The 13,692-nt window shown below is 36.6% G+C and overlaps 1 protein-coding gene across 3 annotated transcripts in view; it reads left to right on the top strand.

The window, feature by feature from the left end:
* Window positions 1-13,692, top strand: part of RBM26 (RNA binding motif protein 26) — a 49,936-nt gene that overhangs the window by 22,765 nt on the left and 13,479 nt on the right. For 2 of the 3 annotated variants that reach the window (XM_040054858.1, XM_040054859.2), the window contains exons 12-17: window positions 590-754; window positions 4,288-4,419; window positions 5,404-5,475; window positions 8,540-8,668; window positions 10,784-10,858; window positions 11,523-11,693. In XM_040054858.1, the coding sequence (XP_039910792.1) occupies window positions 590-754; window positions 4,288-4,419; window positions 5,404-5,475; window positions 8,540-8,668; window positions 10,784-10,858; window positions 11,523-11,693 (744 nt within the window). The remainder of the gene's footprint in view (window positions 1-589; window positions 755-4,287; window positions 4,420-5,403; window positions 5,476-8,539; window positions 8,669-10,783; window positions 10,859-11,522; window positions 11,694-13,692) is intronic. The other variant, XM_040054860.2, reaches the window with a different exon arrangement.

The raw sequence follows: 13,692 nt of genomic DNA, 5'->3' as shown, positions 1-13,692 counted from the left end.
TAAATATTTCTTAAGCCTTTCTATAGTTTACCTAAGAATATGGGTTTATTAGCAGCCAGTATTATTCATTAAGACAAGTAAAATATGGATGTGTATGGAGAAACAGATACGTATATGGAGATGTCAAGCTGTGCTCTTGCAAAGAGTATAATCTTGGCTTCTGAAGCTAAAATAATATGTTAATGTGCAAAGGAGGGAAATCAAAATGAGCTTTGCTGTCTAGCTCTGATACTAGATAGGACATTTACTATCTGGCTTCTGCATTTTTTGTAGTAATTTTCTTTACTTTGCTGATGCTTCCTTTTGTCTTTCAAACAGCTACTCATATTTACAAACAGAAATACTGCTTAACTGGAGTTTTGCTTTACTTCGTTTGTTGGAGGTTTTTTAACTATTCTTAAAGTTTATAGCATAATCTCAAAGTTCATTTTGACACCCGGCCTTGCAGATGGAAAGTATTTATCTAATGACACATATTGTGTGTAAATTGTAAGCTTCTAAGCCTTAAAGCTAATGATTTAATGATCATTTAGACACAAATGAGAATCCTCTGTGTAGTGAATTTTGTTCTTCTGTTTTTAAAACTTAGGTTGCATATCAAGGTGATCCAGAAGGTGCCCTTATTCAGTTTGCCACACATGAGGAAGCGAAGAAAGCTATATCAAGTACAGAAGCAGTATTAAATAATCGTTTTATTAAAGTTTATTGGCATCGAGAGGGCAGCACACCACAAATCCAGACTACTGCCCAGAAGGTAGGGGATCTAAGTCTGTTCTAGTGTATTATGTAAAAGAGTCTTCAAAACATTTTTAAGAGAATGTTTATATCAAGTAAACTAAGTTCTTTTGAGATAATGACTCTTTCATGTGATTAATTTCCAGAAGTAACTCTTACGTTGTAAATTCTTTGACCTCATAAACTGTGTTCAGCAGTTGATTAGCAGGGTGAGACTGAAGGTATTTAAAGAAAGCCCTTCAGTGACTTTTGCTATTTTCCACTCTGTTATCATCTCAAGCAAGATTTGATACAATTCTCTGCTGAATGACATCTCTTTAATTAGGATAGGCTTTTCTAATTTCTTCTGGTAAGCATAAGAAGGGCAGCATAGTTATATTTCTTTTAATGAAAGATAATCTCTATTTCCTTCCAAGAGGTTCTGGTTTTTGCTGTTTTCTATTAAGCACCTTTCCCTTTCCCTTTCCCTTTCCCTTTCCCTTTCCCTTTCCCTTTCCCTTTCCCTTTCCCTTTCCCTTTCCCTTTCCCTTTCCCTTTCCCTTTCCCTTTCCCTTCCCTTTCCTTTCCTTCATGCATATTGTTGTACAAAGTTGCAGAAGAATTTGTTTTACAAAGAGGCACCTATGTGTATACACAACTATACACTCACAGATCTAAGGACTTGCAAACAACGGTGGAAGAAGAGAACTGCATTAGAGAGACTAATTTTGTAGGAAGGGATCAGGGACATTTTTAATAGGGAGGTAGTTGCTGATCTCTGTGATATCCTGGGACAGAATGTCTGGGAATTGGAGGTGTATCACAGGAGGTCCAGACTAGACATGAAGCATTTCTCTACTGGGAGAATGGTCAGGCAGTGAAACAGGTTTTCTAGAGAGATGACTGATGTCACCAAGCCTGTCACTGTTTAAGTGGTATTGGACAGTGTCCTTAACAATGTGCTTTAAATTTTGGTCAATCCTGAAGTGACCATACAGTTGGACTAGATGATTGTTTCAGGTCCCTTACAACTGAAATACTCTAATCGATTTTTTTTTTTTTTATTGAATTGCAGAGGAATGCCTTTTGGAAGTTGTCATGTTTGTAGCAGCATTGGCAACATTAAAAGAAACAAAAGAGCAGTTACTGTTGTGAAGGGTAGATTTGTAACCTGTTTCAAACCAAATCAGACTTGTCAGCAGTACAATAGTGGCTGTACTCAAGCAGAAGAAGAACCTTGGATTCTCCCTGGTTCTGTAGGTTATTGAGTAGAGTCTTCTCAGCGGCTGGTGTAGCAAGTCCTTCAAAATATTTGTGTATCCTGTTCTCTTGCATTTGCCATCAGTGTGGAACAGCACATTCTGCCCTTCAGAAATATGGGACAGGCTCTGTGGAAGAAATGGTCACTTAATTTTATATGCTGTTATAATACGTGAATGACTTGTTAGAGTATTCTTTCAATTGCTGCTCTGAGTTGAGAATATATATTTTCTCTTAATGGTGTATATCATCATCATTCAGAATCATGACCTGGTTTTCCATGGCAATCCTGCTCTATAGCATTTTAAGTTTCCTTTCTCCCTTTCTTTGTAAGAAGTGCCATGATTTTTGTCTTCAAAAATTCGGTTTTAATGACATCTGTCTTACTGTCTTCCCTATTATTATCCTTTAGATTTTATTAGTATCCTTAATGCTTTGTCTAAAGTAGTGTTGCTCAAAATGGTATTTGTTTTCTAAGCTTGATTTTCATCTCAGCCAGAAGAGGGCAGTGGAGTACATCATTTGCATCCCTACAGATATTCCCTCTTACTCAAAGGATAGCTTGGACTATGCTATCAGCTTATTTGCTGATTACGCTTTTCAGAGTATTATTGGAGTATTAACTGTATTTCCAAACAGACATTCAGTCTATATATTTGTTATTTTTAGTAGTCCCATAATTTTTAGTGGTGGTAGCAGCTTTCAGTCACACCACCTTTAGCAAGTTAACTTAGCTGGTTTGGGAATGAATCCCCCTTAGTCCTGGGGATGGTATTAAATATTCCTGCTTCACCAAGAACAGCCATTCAGCACATGTCAGCAGACTGCATTTTGAAGACTGCTATCAGCCACAGAAGGCACACAGCAACAAGAAAAACTTTTAACATGAAATTAAAATTTTAAGAGCAATGCTTCTGTTTTCTTCTACCCCAAGACAGAACATTTAACAAGTTGTTGAGTCAGTAAACAGGTATTTTTTGTTCATAAGTCTTTCAGGAGCATGAATATTTACTTCTCTTTTCATTGAAATTAATATTTGGTATCATATCTGTGAGTAGTATGGAAACTTCTTCATATAAATATTTGTACAAATATTTGTATTTTTGTCAAGATTTCTGTTAATTAATCTGGCTTCCAACCAGATTTTTTCTGTCAGCCACCAAAGACAGGCTTTTGAATTTTCTTCAGTGTAAAGTCAGTTGACTTTTAAATTGTCCCTTCAGCAGTATCTGGTCCAGCACAATCACTTAACCATTGCAGTTTTATCAGAAGGATTACTTTGGAAGGGTTTTGCTGTAGAATTTTCAAGAGTGGTGGAAGTACTTAGGTAAAGATGGTGGGAGTCAACTATAATAAATCATCAAATAAAAGACTTCTGCCAGGACGCAGAAAATAATATGCACTTCATATCTGAGGTAGAAAAACCAGGAAGTTCTGGGCTTTAAAGGCAGCACAAAGAGATTTAGGTTAAATATTATAAAAACATTTCCTAACGCCAAAGCTTGCTGAAGCACTTTTGCCTAAAAAGGTGACAGGACCTGTTTCAGAAATCTGTAGGAACGAGATAGATAGATACTGTCAGTAATGGCATAACTGACTTTGCCCTGCAGTGGAGAAATGGATTAGGTGACCTTCTGAGAGCTATAAATATGACAATAAGCTTGCTTGGAAGCATATTTTTTGCTCTTAACTGTTCAATGTTTTTGTCAAAGGAAAAAAAGGAAAGGTGTTAGCTGTCAGGGTGTATCCATGGTAGATGCAAAGATTATGTGCTCTCTTTTCTTTTTCTTCTGGCCCATGACTGCATGTTTCTATATCCTATTTTTTCTGTTTGTCCAAGTTAAACACATAGGAGATGAAAAGTGACGTATCATGGTAAAAAGTGAGAGTCTTTGTGATACAAGTTTGTATTTTGTCTTTTCATAACTAAATGGGTGATGGTGAGAGAGTTATGAGAGGAATCAGAAGACTTATTTATTACCTTTTATTTTGTTCTAACAGATAGAATTTAAGTTAGGCTGAGTAAATGTAATTAATAGAAACAAATCAGAGTTGTTCGGTCACTTTTGTAAGCTGCAAGTGCAAAATGGATGTTATTGCCACTCGCGCTACGCAAATACTCCGTATAACATAGTAAATCTCATGGAGCGGTTGTTTATCCCGTTGGGTGAAAAAGCCATCGAATGGTAGAAGGGAAGGAGCACAAACGTAAATTCCATTGTAGTTTCATTGTGTACCAGCTGAGTGACACGTGGAGCAGCCTTTGTTGTTAATCTTGCTCTGTGCCTTTTGGGGGCTGGGGCGGTGTTGCAGGTGATCCAGCCCTTAGTGCAGCAGCCCGCTTTGCCTGTAGTGAAGCAGTCGGTGAAGGAGCGGCTCGGCCCAGTACCTGCGAGTAATATTGAACCTGCGGAAGCACAGGGTGCCAACACAGAAGTCGCTCAGGTTTGTATTGTAGTGAGAAATTCACTTGCCTGTTCTTTCTGAAATAGGTTCTGTAGTATATGAATGTGCCAGTTACTTCTATAGTGCAAGTATACATTTACTACTTCAAATTGCATCTGCTTATATTGTTAGTGGTGATATCCTATTAAACTTTCCTCAGTGCAATGATATTTGGCTTTTTTACCTGAGCATGGTAGTTAATTTTTTTTTATCGTAGCTTTTTACATGGTTTTAAAAAGAAAAACTGACAGGCTCTCAGACTGTTTCAGGATTGTTGTGTTATATTGCTGATGTCAGATTTCAAAATTAAGTGAGTCTCCATCCAAAGAATGAAAAGCTGGGGTTTTTTTAATGTATATATATTTCATCTGTTAAACACCTAACACCATTAGAGAATGAAGCTCTGTATCTAAAAGAATTTTCAGAATTTGTACATCACCCCTAATAAAAGGAAGAATGTAACCACAGTACCAGTGTGAACAATGACAGAATCTGGTGTTACTCCCATTAGAAATAGTCTTTAATGTTTCATTATATTTGCAACATTTCCTTTTTAGCATTATGCCACTGCTTTGGTTTTACTTCTGGAAAGGAAGACCGGCACAAATCGGAACACATTTGTAGTTTAAATTCAAAAAACTTCTTGCATTTGATGCAGATGTAAACTGCACATAATAGATTGTAGAACACAAGAAACTGTAGTGTATTTAAAAGGGCCTGTGCAGATAATCCTCTGCCAGCTAGCATGTCTTGGACTTCTTGCAAAAAATACATAGGTTAATCTTTGATTCCAAATTTGCCTTCGTATTTGTCTTACCCAGTTATAGACATACATTAATCAAATATCTAAAATGTATTTTATCAATAGTTTGAATATTTTTCTTGTAGCTTAAAAGGCTCTGGTTTTATTAGTTAAATATTTTTTTCTAATTTGATAATGCTTGTAGTGTACATTTGAACTATAATTTTGCTTTATTTCCTTAGAATGTGACTAAATTATCTGTGAAGGATAGACTGGGTTTTGTGTCAAAGCCAGTTACTCCAACAACTGAAAAGGTAAGAAAATGTCTCATATTCTCTCATATTTATTTTCAGTAGGATTAATTTTTTTATGAAACTCCTTGTGTCAGTATTGTTTCATAACTATGAATAAAATAATTTGTGGAGGTTTAGTTTTAGGAAGTACAATGAATCAAAAGTCAGCAGATGGCTAAATAATTACAAGAAGGACAAAAGCTGCTATTTTGTGGATTTTGTTTAATCTATCAGGTTTCTTTTATTCAGTCATAAAAAGAACTTGATCTGTTCCACAATCCTGAGTTATTTAGAAGTATACAAAAATAAATTTTAAAAATAAATAACGTTTGACATTATATATGACACTCTAGAAAGCAGTTCTATAAAAATGTTTCTGGACGTCTGTGCCCCTTAAAAGGTGCTGCTATAAACATTTACTGTTTTATTTGATTTTACAATTTGCAGTACTTGTGAAAAGATAAAGGTGAAAATTAATCAGTATAGAAAGGACAAAGAGAGGTGAGGTGGGAAAGGTGTGCCTGAATTGTGGTTATGAGCTATGTGTTTTGGCCAGTGGTTCCAAATTTCAGAATACAAAGTGGTTGATGTGTTTACTGTAGTAGCAAAGTTTGTAAGGCATGTTTACAGATCTATTTACCACTTCAGGGGACAGGCTTCTCTGATGTTTTTAACATTTTTATGAGAAAACTTGCAGTAGAAAGACAGCAAGTTTTACGCGGTAACAGGAGTCCTCGGTCTAGGTATATATCTTTTCTATTGGGAGTTAGCTTGACCTGAAATAAATGAAGCATCTACTGTATTTCCCCACACATATCCCCTCCCTCCCCTTTTCAGTATGGCACTTGATGGATTAAGTGGCATCTAACAGGTAAAATTCACTCCGGAGATACTTAGCGTAGAAAGGTAACAATACTTAAAGTTGATAATATTAGTTGTAATATTTGAAAATGTGTCTTTGATCCATTTCAAGCCGAGCAGTCCACCTAAATGCATTGATCAAGGCTTCTTGCCTGTATTTTGTTATTAGTTTGATTAGTTCCATTCTTGGTACTCTAAATTAGTTGCAGGTAAATAACTTTCTGTGTATTCCAGAACTACATTTTACATACATAATACGTGTTTACTTTAGAAATAAGAAGTCTGCTTCCGCTTGAATGGAAATACTTTTTTTCCTCAATCTGTAAGAGTTGAGTTATCCTGAAACACTTTTCTTTAAAGAGTAAATTTTATTCTGGAATATTTTTCTGTTGTGTTGTTTTACAGTACTGATGTGAGTTTGCTGAGGGCTGGGCTGTTCACTGGATTTGTTGTGAAACAGCAATTTACTTTGACATTTTTAGTAGGATTCTGAAACTTGGTTTGGCTTACTTTTACCTAGTACTGCCTCTTTACAAGAAAATACCTTGCTTAGTTTGCAGTCGTATTCTATAACTGTTGGAAATAAAATGATTGACATTCATTAAAGAACAGAGGTGTCATGTTTTAGGTGGTTTTTTGGGCCTGATAGAGTGCACAGTTTGACAAGAACTTTGCAATGAGAAAGGAGGTAGCAATTCTATCCAAAAAGCAGGAGGAAAAGGTGATAAAACAGTCATTGTGAGACCTTGTAAGATCTGTATAGGGACTTAAAATTTGTGGACTTGTGAAGAGATTCACGCTATTCAGACTGTTCCTTCTCTTGAATAGTATTAAGCGATCTAGAAGACCTTAGTGTTGCTTTTGACTTGTCTTTGTTGGTGCTCTAGTGTCTCTCCTTACATCTACATAAAATAGATGAGGTGGTGTGGTTCACTCTGCCCTGAAGACAGTTCAGGGCAAAAGGAATGTGTCAGTATTTCTGTCTTTGCTTGATCCTGTTTGTCTTGTAGCCTATCCTAAAGCTACTTTGTAATAGAAACTGTATGACTGGAATATGAATACTTCAATGTTCTTTAACAGATTTAGAAAAAATCCTTCATCTTTGTAATGGCCTGCCTAGAGCCTGCATTTTGTACCACCTTCTGTAGTACCCCATAATGTGTTGGTTTCTTTTTGCTGTTGTTTTCTATGCACTGCATACTCTTGAAAACACTTTACTGTGGGAAGTATAAATATCACACTGGAGTGCAAAGGGTTTATATGAACCATTCCTGTTGTAAATTCTTCTAATCTCTTGGTCTTTTCTGTTTCTTGTCTGTCTCTTTTTTGTTCCCTCGTGTTGGTGGGCATTTTGTCTATTTTATGGAGTGCATGGTGACCAATAGAATCTGCATGCATCTTTTACTTTTCAACTCCTGGAAGTCATACCAATTGCCTAATTTCTTCTATTTGCTAACAAGGTGGACAAGATCATACCTATATTATCTCTAGGACTTAGCCATGGATTTTTCAGTATTAGCATGCCCAAGAAACTCTCTAAGGAGCATGCTAGAAACCAGAATAGATCAAATCTTCAGATATTGTGAAGATGTGCCTAATATGTTTTAGAGAGATTTTAAAGCAGTTGTCAGTGTTCTCAGTAAGTCGTGGAGAAATGTCATACCTCATTACAAGTATAGGACGGAGAACAGAGAGACATAGGAGTCTCTTCCTCTGCTGTATAATGTTGAAGGCTTCCTTGTACTTGAGTTACTTCTTGGATTGTGCAAGCTCTACTTCACACCAACTGCGTATGAAAAAAACCTGTTGTCTCTACGTTGGACCATAGTGTCTAAAATTATGTTGAAATTTTGCTTGGAAAATTTATGCAGCCACGAAATTCAGAACACAAAAACAACAGTTACTCTTGCAAATATCTCAATCTTCTGTTTCCTTAGTTATGCTCAAGTATGTAAATACTTATGTATTTGAAGCTTGGAGGTACATACAAAATCTAAAAGGAGAGGATTTATAAGCTGATAGCTTACATATCTGATGTGGTGCTGCCTCTTCAGAAATTGTTTAAATTCAACAAGTCCAAATGTAATTGCTACCCCAAATTTTTATTTTCCGTATCATCAAAGGAGACAAAAGAAAAGACACTTATATATTTTTAAGCAGTCATGCGGGTTTTTTAAAAGATTGAAATTCACTGGCAAAAAAATAAAATGATTTCCTCCTATAGGTTTTATCTACTTCTACTGGCTTGACAAAAACTGTGTACAACCCTGCTGCTTTGAAGGCAGCACAGAAATCTTTGCCTGTTGTTTCCACTTCCGTGCTAGACTCTAATGAAGCACAGAAGAAAAAACAGGTAAATTAAATATGCTTCTTTTTAAAATGGACCTAGGTTGGGAACTTGTGACCTAGAGATAGAGCACTATGTATATTCATCTCAAGAACATAGATGATAAATTCACTATAATGTTTTTTTTTCCACCCACATATTACAAGAAAATTCTGCATTGTTTTGTTATTTTTCTGTGTATGTTCAGGCAGTGTAAGCAGGTTTAAAACTGTTACACTTTTTCCTGGAATCAGAATCTACACGTTGAGGCATGGATTGTCTGTTGTGAGTGAAAGGGAGTATAGTATAGTCACTGTTCTTCTCTCTTAAACTGTTGTGGAACTGGCCTCTATTCTCAGTGTATTTTTGAACGTGTGACCAAAATTGTTTCTTTGACAGGACTGAGAATTTTATGACTCTGCATTTTGTTGTTTACAAGCTATAGTTCTTGTGCACCCGTTTTTATTTTTGCATAGGACTAGGCTTTCTCTATTTTATTTATGTTAGAATGGCAATGCAACAAAAATATATTTGGCATTAATAGGTTTCTCAGTTATAGTTTACCTTGCTTGGAATTTTCAAGAGAGCACAGCAAAGCTCCTTCAGGTTTATTCTAATCATTTAGAGAAACAAAATAGAGGAAATTGTTTGCCTTACTGCTTTTTAACCACAAATTATGAATACAATACTAAGTTATGCCCAAACATAAGTGTTGAAATTATTATAATTATTAAACAAATATTTTGGTCAAATACTGCTAAATTTCTGTAACTGATGTCTAATATAATTTGAACTAGCAGTTTCTAGCTGCATGTGAGTTTTGCCATTGGTCCAGAATTTAAAGAAAGCCGTTCTGATTTTGAAATTTCATTTCATGTCTGTCCCCTAACACATGCTTTTAGAATTAGAGCCTTTACCTTTCAAGTTAAGATGCTAAATGCCTGTGAAATGGCAGAAAACTCATAATAAAATTGTTGACTCATCATAGCAGCTGTAGAGTTTTTTTGAGAGAAGACACTGAAGTTGTGCCTAAGTGATTGGCTCTTTTGTCATGTGATCTTGTGCTCCTTCCTGCCTTCAGAGATTTCTGTTACAATATACTAGTACTTGTGGAAAAACATGATTTTGTGGGACTGACTCCCTTCTTTTCCTTCTGTCTCCCTGGCTATTTTTCGCATTCATCGCCTTACCTTCCCTTTCCCTTCAGAAAAATGATTGCACACTGTATTGAATTACTAACATTTCATGCGGCAGAACTTTTTGGTATTTGGGAAGGCATACAGAAGTTTTACTACTATTTCTTTTTCTATGGCTGTTGTGCATTTACAGTCTTTGTATAAGATATTCCACTTGCAGTTGATCCCAGTTGATCATCTTCTGCCTGTCCTCTGATGTTCTATTAAATACATTGATATCAAAGCTCTTAAGGGTTTTCCGCTAAGACTTCTATATTCTGTATTTGAGAACAAGAAGCAACTGCTTTCTTACAAGCAGCATTAGTAGGCACTGAGCACAGCAGGGGTGGCATCTCCTCCTGCTTCTCATTCCCAGTGCAATATGGTCACTGATCTGTTTCAGTTCATTTTGATTCGCCCATGCCTGGTCAAGGTTCTGTTGTTGGTAGATGGAGTAGCTGTACTTATCACTTCCCTGTCAGAGCGCTCAGACACAACAGAGGGGCTTTTCTTTGGGTGACACTTCAAGTTTGGAAAACAAAATTTGTTTTCTTTTTACTATTGAAAGTTCTGGAGACTGTGTTTTAATTAATGGGCTTGATTTATAGTTGCTTTCGAGATAATTACGCTCTCACATTTAAACACTTGCATGCTGTACCTCTGGAGGTAGTGTAATATGTTGCCTTTCAGCTTTCAGTGGAGTTGTGTAAAGTTTTACATTATATGTGAGCAGTAATTAAGTCTTCACAGCACAGATCTAACTAAAAAGGATAATTAGATCTCTCTCTAATTCGGTGATGCATTGTATGCCAAAACATAGTTGGAAATATCAGTACCTTGCATTTCCTGTTACTATTTTTTCCCCTGTTACTGTAAGTTACCATTGTGTAGTTGTCAGGTATAGTATATTATTTTGGCATTATGTTTCAAAGTCTAGAAACTTTCTATAATCTTCTTATGCTTCTAGGAAGCATTGCGACTTCAACAAGATGTGAGGAAAAAGAAGCAAGAAATCTTGGAGAAGCACATTGAAACACAGAAGGTAAATTAAAAGCATTAAAGACAGTCACAAATTCAGCTATAAAATCCCAGCTCAGTGTAAAATATTCGGGGACTTGTAAGAATTAACAAAAAGATGGCCTATAAGATAAGCATGCTCTTAGAATGGCGTTAGCATACTATTTTGAGTTTACTGGTTTTGATCTAACTTGTCCTGTTAGTTCACTTAAAACCATACAAGCTTATGCAAATTTTTTCCAGTTTTAATTGATACTGCCTAATTTGGGAGCAGTGTGCATGTATTTGGGAGAAGGGAAAGCCTAAGTTCTGTTTGACAAGAGCAGGAAAGAATTATGTAGAAAATTATGTATGACTGCACATAGGCTTAGGAAGAGGAAAAAAGCAAAAATATCATTTAAGGTGAATAAAATTTTGAAAAAATTCAAGTGTGTTATGCTTATCTGTCCAAATGAATTGGAAGTATCAGTTTAGGAATATCAGATAGTAGGAAACAAATCAGAGATTCAGACAAAAATTTTAATTTAATACAGCATGTTAAAAGTCCTATATGTTTACTTGTAGGTCACAGCAAAAGAAATGCAATATTTGGGGGTTTTTTTCATTAGTTTTAATGACCACTGGAAAACAGATCTGTAGTAGTAATTGCTGGATAACAAGACTTTTTTTTTTTTTTCTGAACTGGACAGATGCTGATTTCAAAGCTGGAGAAGAATAAAGCCATGAAGTCAGAAGACAAAGCAGAAATCATGAAAACACTGGAAATTTTAACTAATAGCATTACCAAGTTAAAGGACGAATTAAAAGGTGTATCACCAGGAGGAGGGACTCCTTTAAAAAGCATGAAAACTAAAACTCAGGTACTCAAGTTTTGATCAGCTTTTTAATAGATGAATTTATGTGTTTGTTTCAGAAGAATAAAATAAGTAGTCACATCAATTAAACCCCCAACTGGTTTAGTTTTTAAGTCCTCTTTGAAGTGAGATCTGTTTTGCCTTCTTATCGAAGGAGCACAGTTAATTTTAAAACCATGCTGTTGTCTGAAAGCTGTATCTGCTGTTATACAGATACTGCATCATCTAGAAGATCAAAAAAACCAAATCAAAAGTGTCATGGTTCTTTCTTTTACTTAGTCCAGTGCTTTGTGTATAGTCTATTGCTTTCTTAAATTTTTAATAGAAATTATGAAAATAGTATTTCTTACGCAAAAAGATTGTAGTTAGGCAGTGCAAGTGTCTTCCGGTCAGGCTTAATACACAAAACAAACTGTACTGTTACATAATTTCCTGTGACTTTTTGTGTCATGGAAATGTGTCAGTATATTAACCTTTTAAGACTGGAGATTATACTGGTTGGTTTTCCTTTGATCTAGGTGCCCGTATTTGAATTACACCTGTGAGAAGAGCTTTTCCTCTGCTATGATTCTTGTTGATACATGGCTTTAACAGTTTTTTTAACAGCTGTTATATTCCATGCAATTATATTACCTTTTTAAAATGCAGTATTTTGCTTTTGCTTGATACAGAAGCATCTGTTACTAAACAGATCACAGCCTTGAAAAGAAATACCAAAAAGGAATACTGAAATTACTTCTATGTACTTAACTACAGCTTCTTATGTCGTTTGTCAGGAAAAAGTTGAAGCAACATGTATTTATCCTGAAAACGGGCATAGATTGCTGGGGTAGAATAGAATAGGTTGCTGAGAGAGGTGGTGGAGTCACCATCCCTGTGGTGTTTAAGCTGCTTCAGGTGTCTGGATCGGGTGCTGGGTGATGTGGTTTAGGGGTTAAAGTGGTAGTGCTGAGTTGACGGTTGGACTTGATCTTAAAGATCTCTTCCAACCTTGGTAAATTCTTTGATTCTTGCTCCAGGCTTTAACAGTCTCAGGAGGAGGGATTGATGAAGGCAAGTCTTTCTGGTAAAGAATGAGGAGTTGGAGGTATTGGGTACCTCCTGTTCTCATGTCCTTTGTTGTCAGGTTCTCTTTGATGTCCAGCAGTCAGACTACATTTTTCACGGCATAGTGTCCCTCTTGCTGCTATCTGATGTGTTGAAGCCCTTCTTGTTTCTTACCCCCTTGCTAGATTCAAAGCCCGCGGTGGGCTTCTGCTTTCCAAACCAGTACCTGCATGCTGAGACAATTTCACTGTGTTCCTTTCATGCTCCACCTCTTGTACACCTTAGTTTTGGATACAGGTTTTGTTAGAATCATCGTGTTCATCCAGGAAAGCATCCTGCCAACTTTACTTCCTGCACCTTCTGGAACTTGGAGGATGCAATTCTCGGAAGTCATCCTTCCTTTCCAGCAATTACCCAGACCCATGGTGTTCAAATAGGAGGCTTTTTCCAGCTGTCTGAAGAAGGCCTCATCTACTTTTACAAGGCTGGATGGTGTGTAGCACACACTGACTGCAGTATCACCTGCATAGGTCTGCCATCTGTCCTGACTCACTAATTTCAGCTGGCTCATCATTTGTCCCCAGGCAGAGCTCCCTGTGTTCACACTGCACTCTCTAATGAAGAGCAACTCCTACTCCTTGCCTTCCTGGCTCATCCCTCCTTAAGAGACTGTCTGTCCACTGTTTCTCTACGATGTTTCTGTAGTCCCAGGGAGATTGTAGCCCTGTAACTGCACACAGGCATCCAGTGCCTTCTCTTCATTTCACAAGTTTTGTCTAGTAGTGTTTAGGCTCTTTAGAGAGGCACCGATTTCCCAGAAAAGGGAGATCTTGCTCTGATTCTGTGGTGTAGGCCCTCCCTCATTTGTATGATTGGTAAGTTTATGTTTGAGATGGTTCTTCAACCCGATTTTGTTTCTCTGGAGATCTCTTCTGCCCACATCACCCTTTGCTTGGTA

Source organism: Hirundo rustica, chromosome 2 (assembly GCF_015227805.2).
Source record: "Hirundo rustica isolate bHirRus1 chromosome 2, bHirRus1.pri.v3, whole genome shotgun sequence".
Lineage (NCBI taxonomy): Eukaryota > Metazoa > Chordata > Aves > Passeriformes > Hirundinidae > Hirundo > Hirundo rustica.
This window is presented reverse-complemented; position numbering and strand designations above follow the sequence as displayed.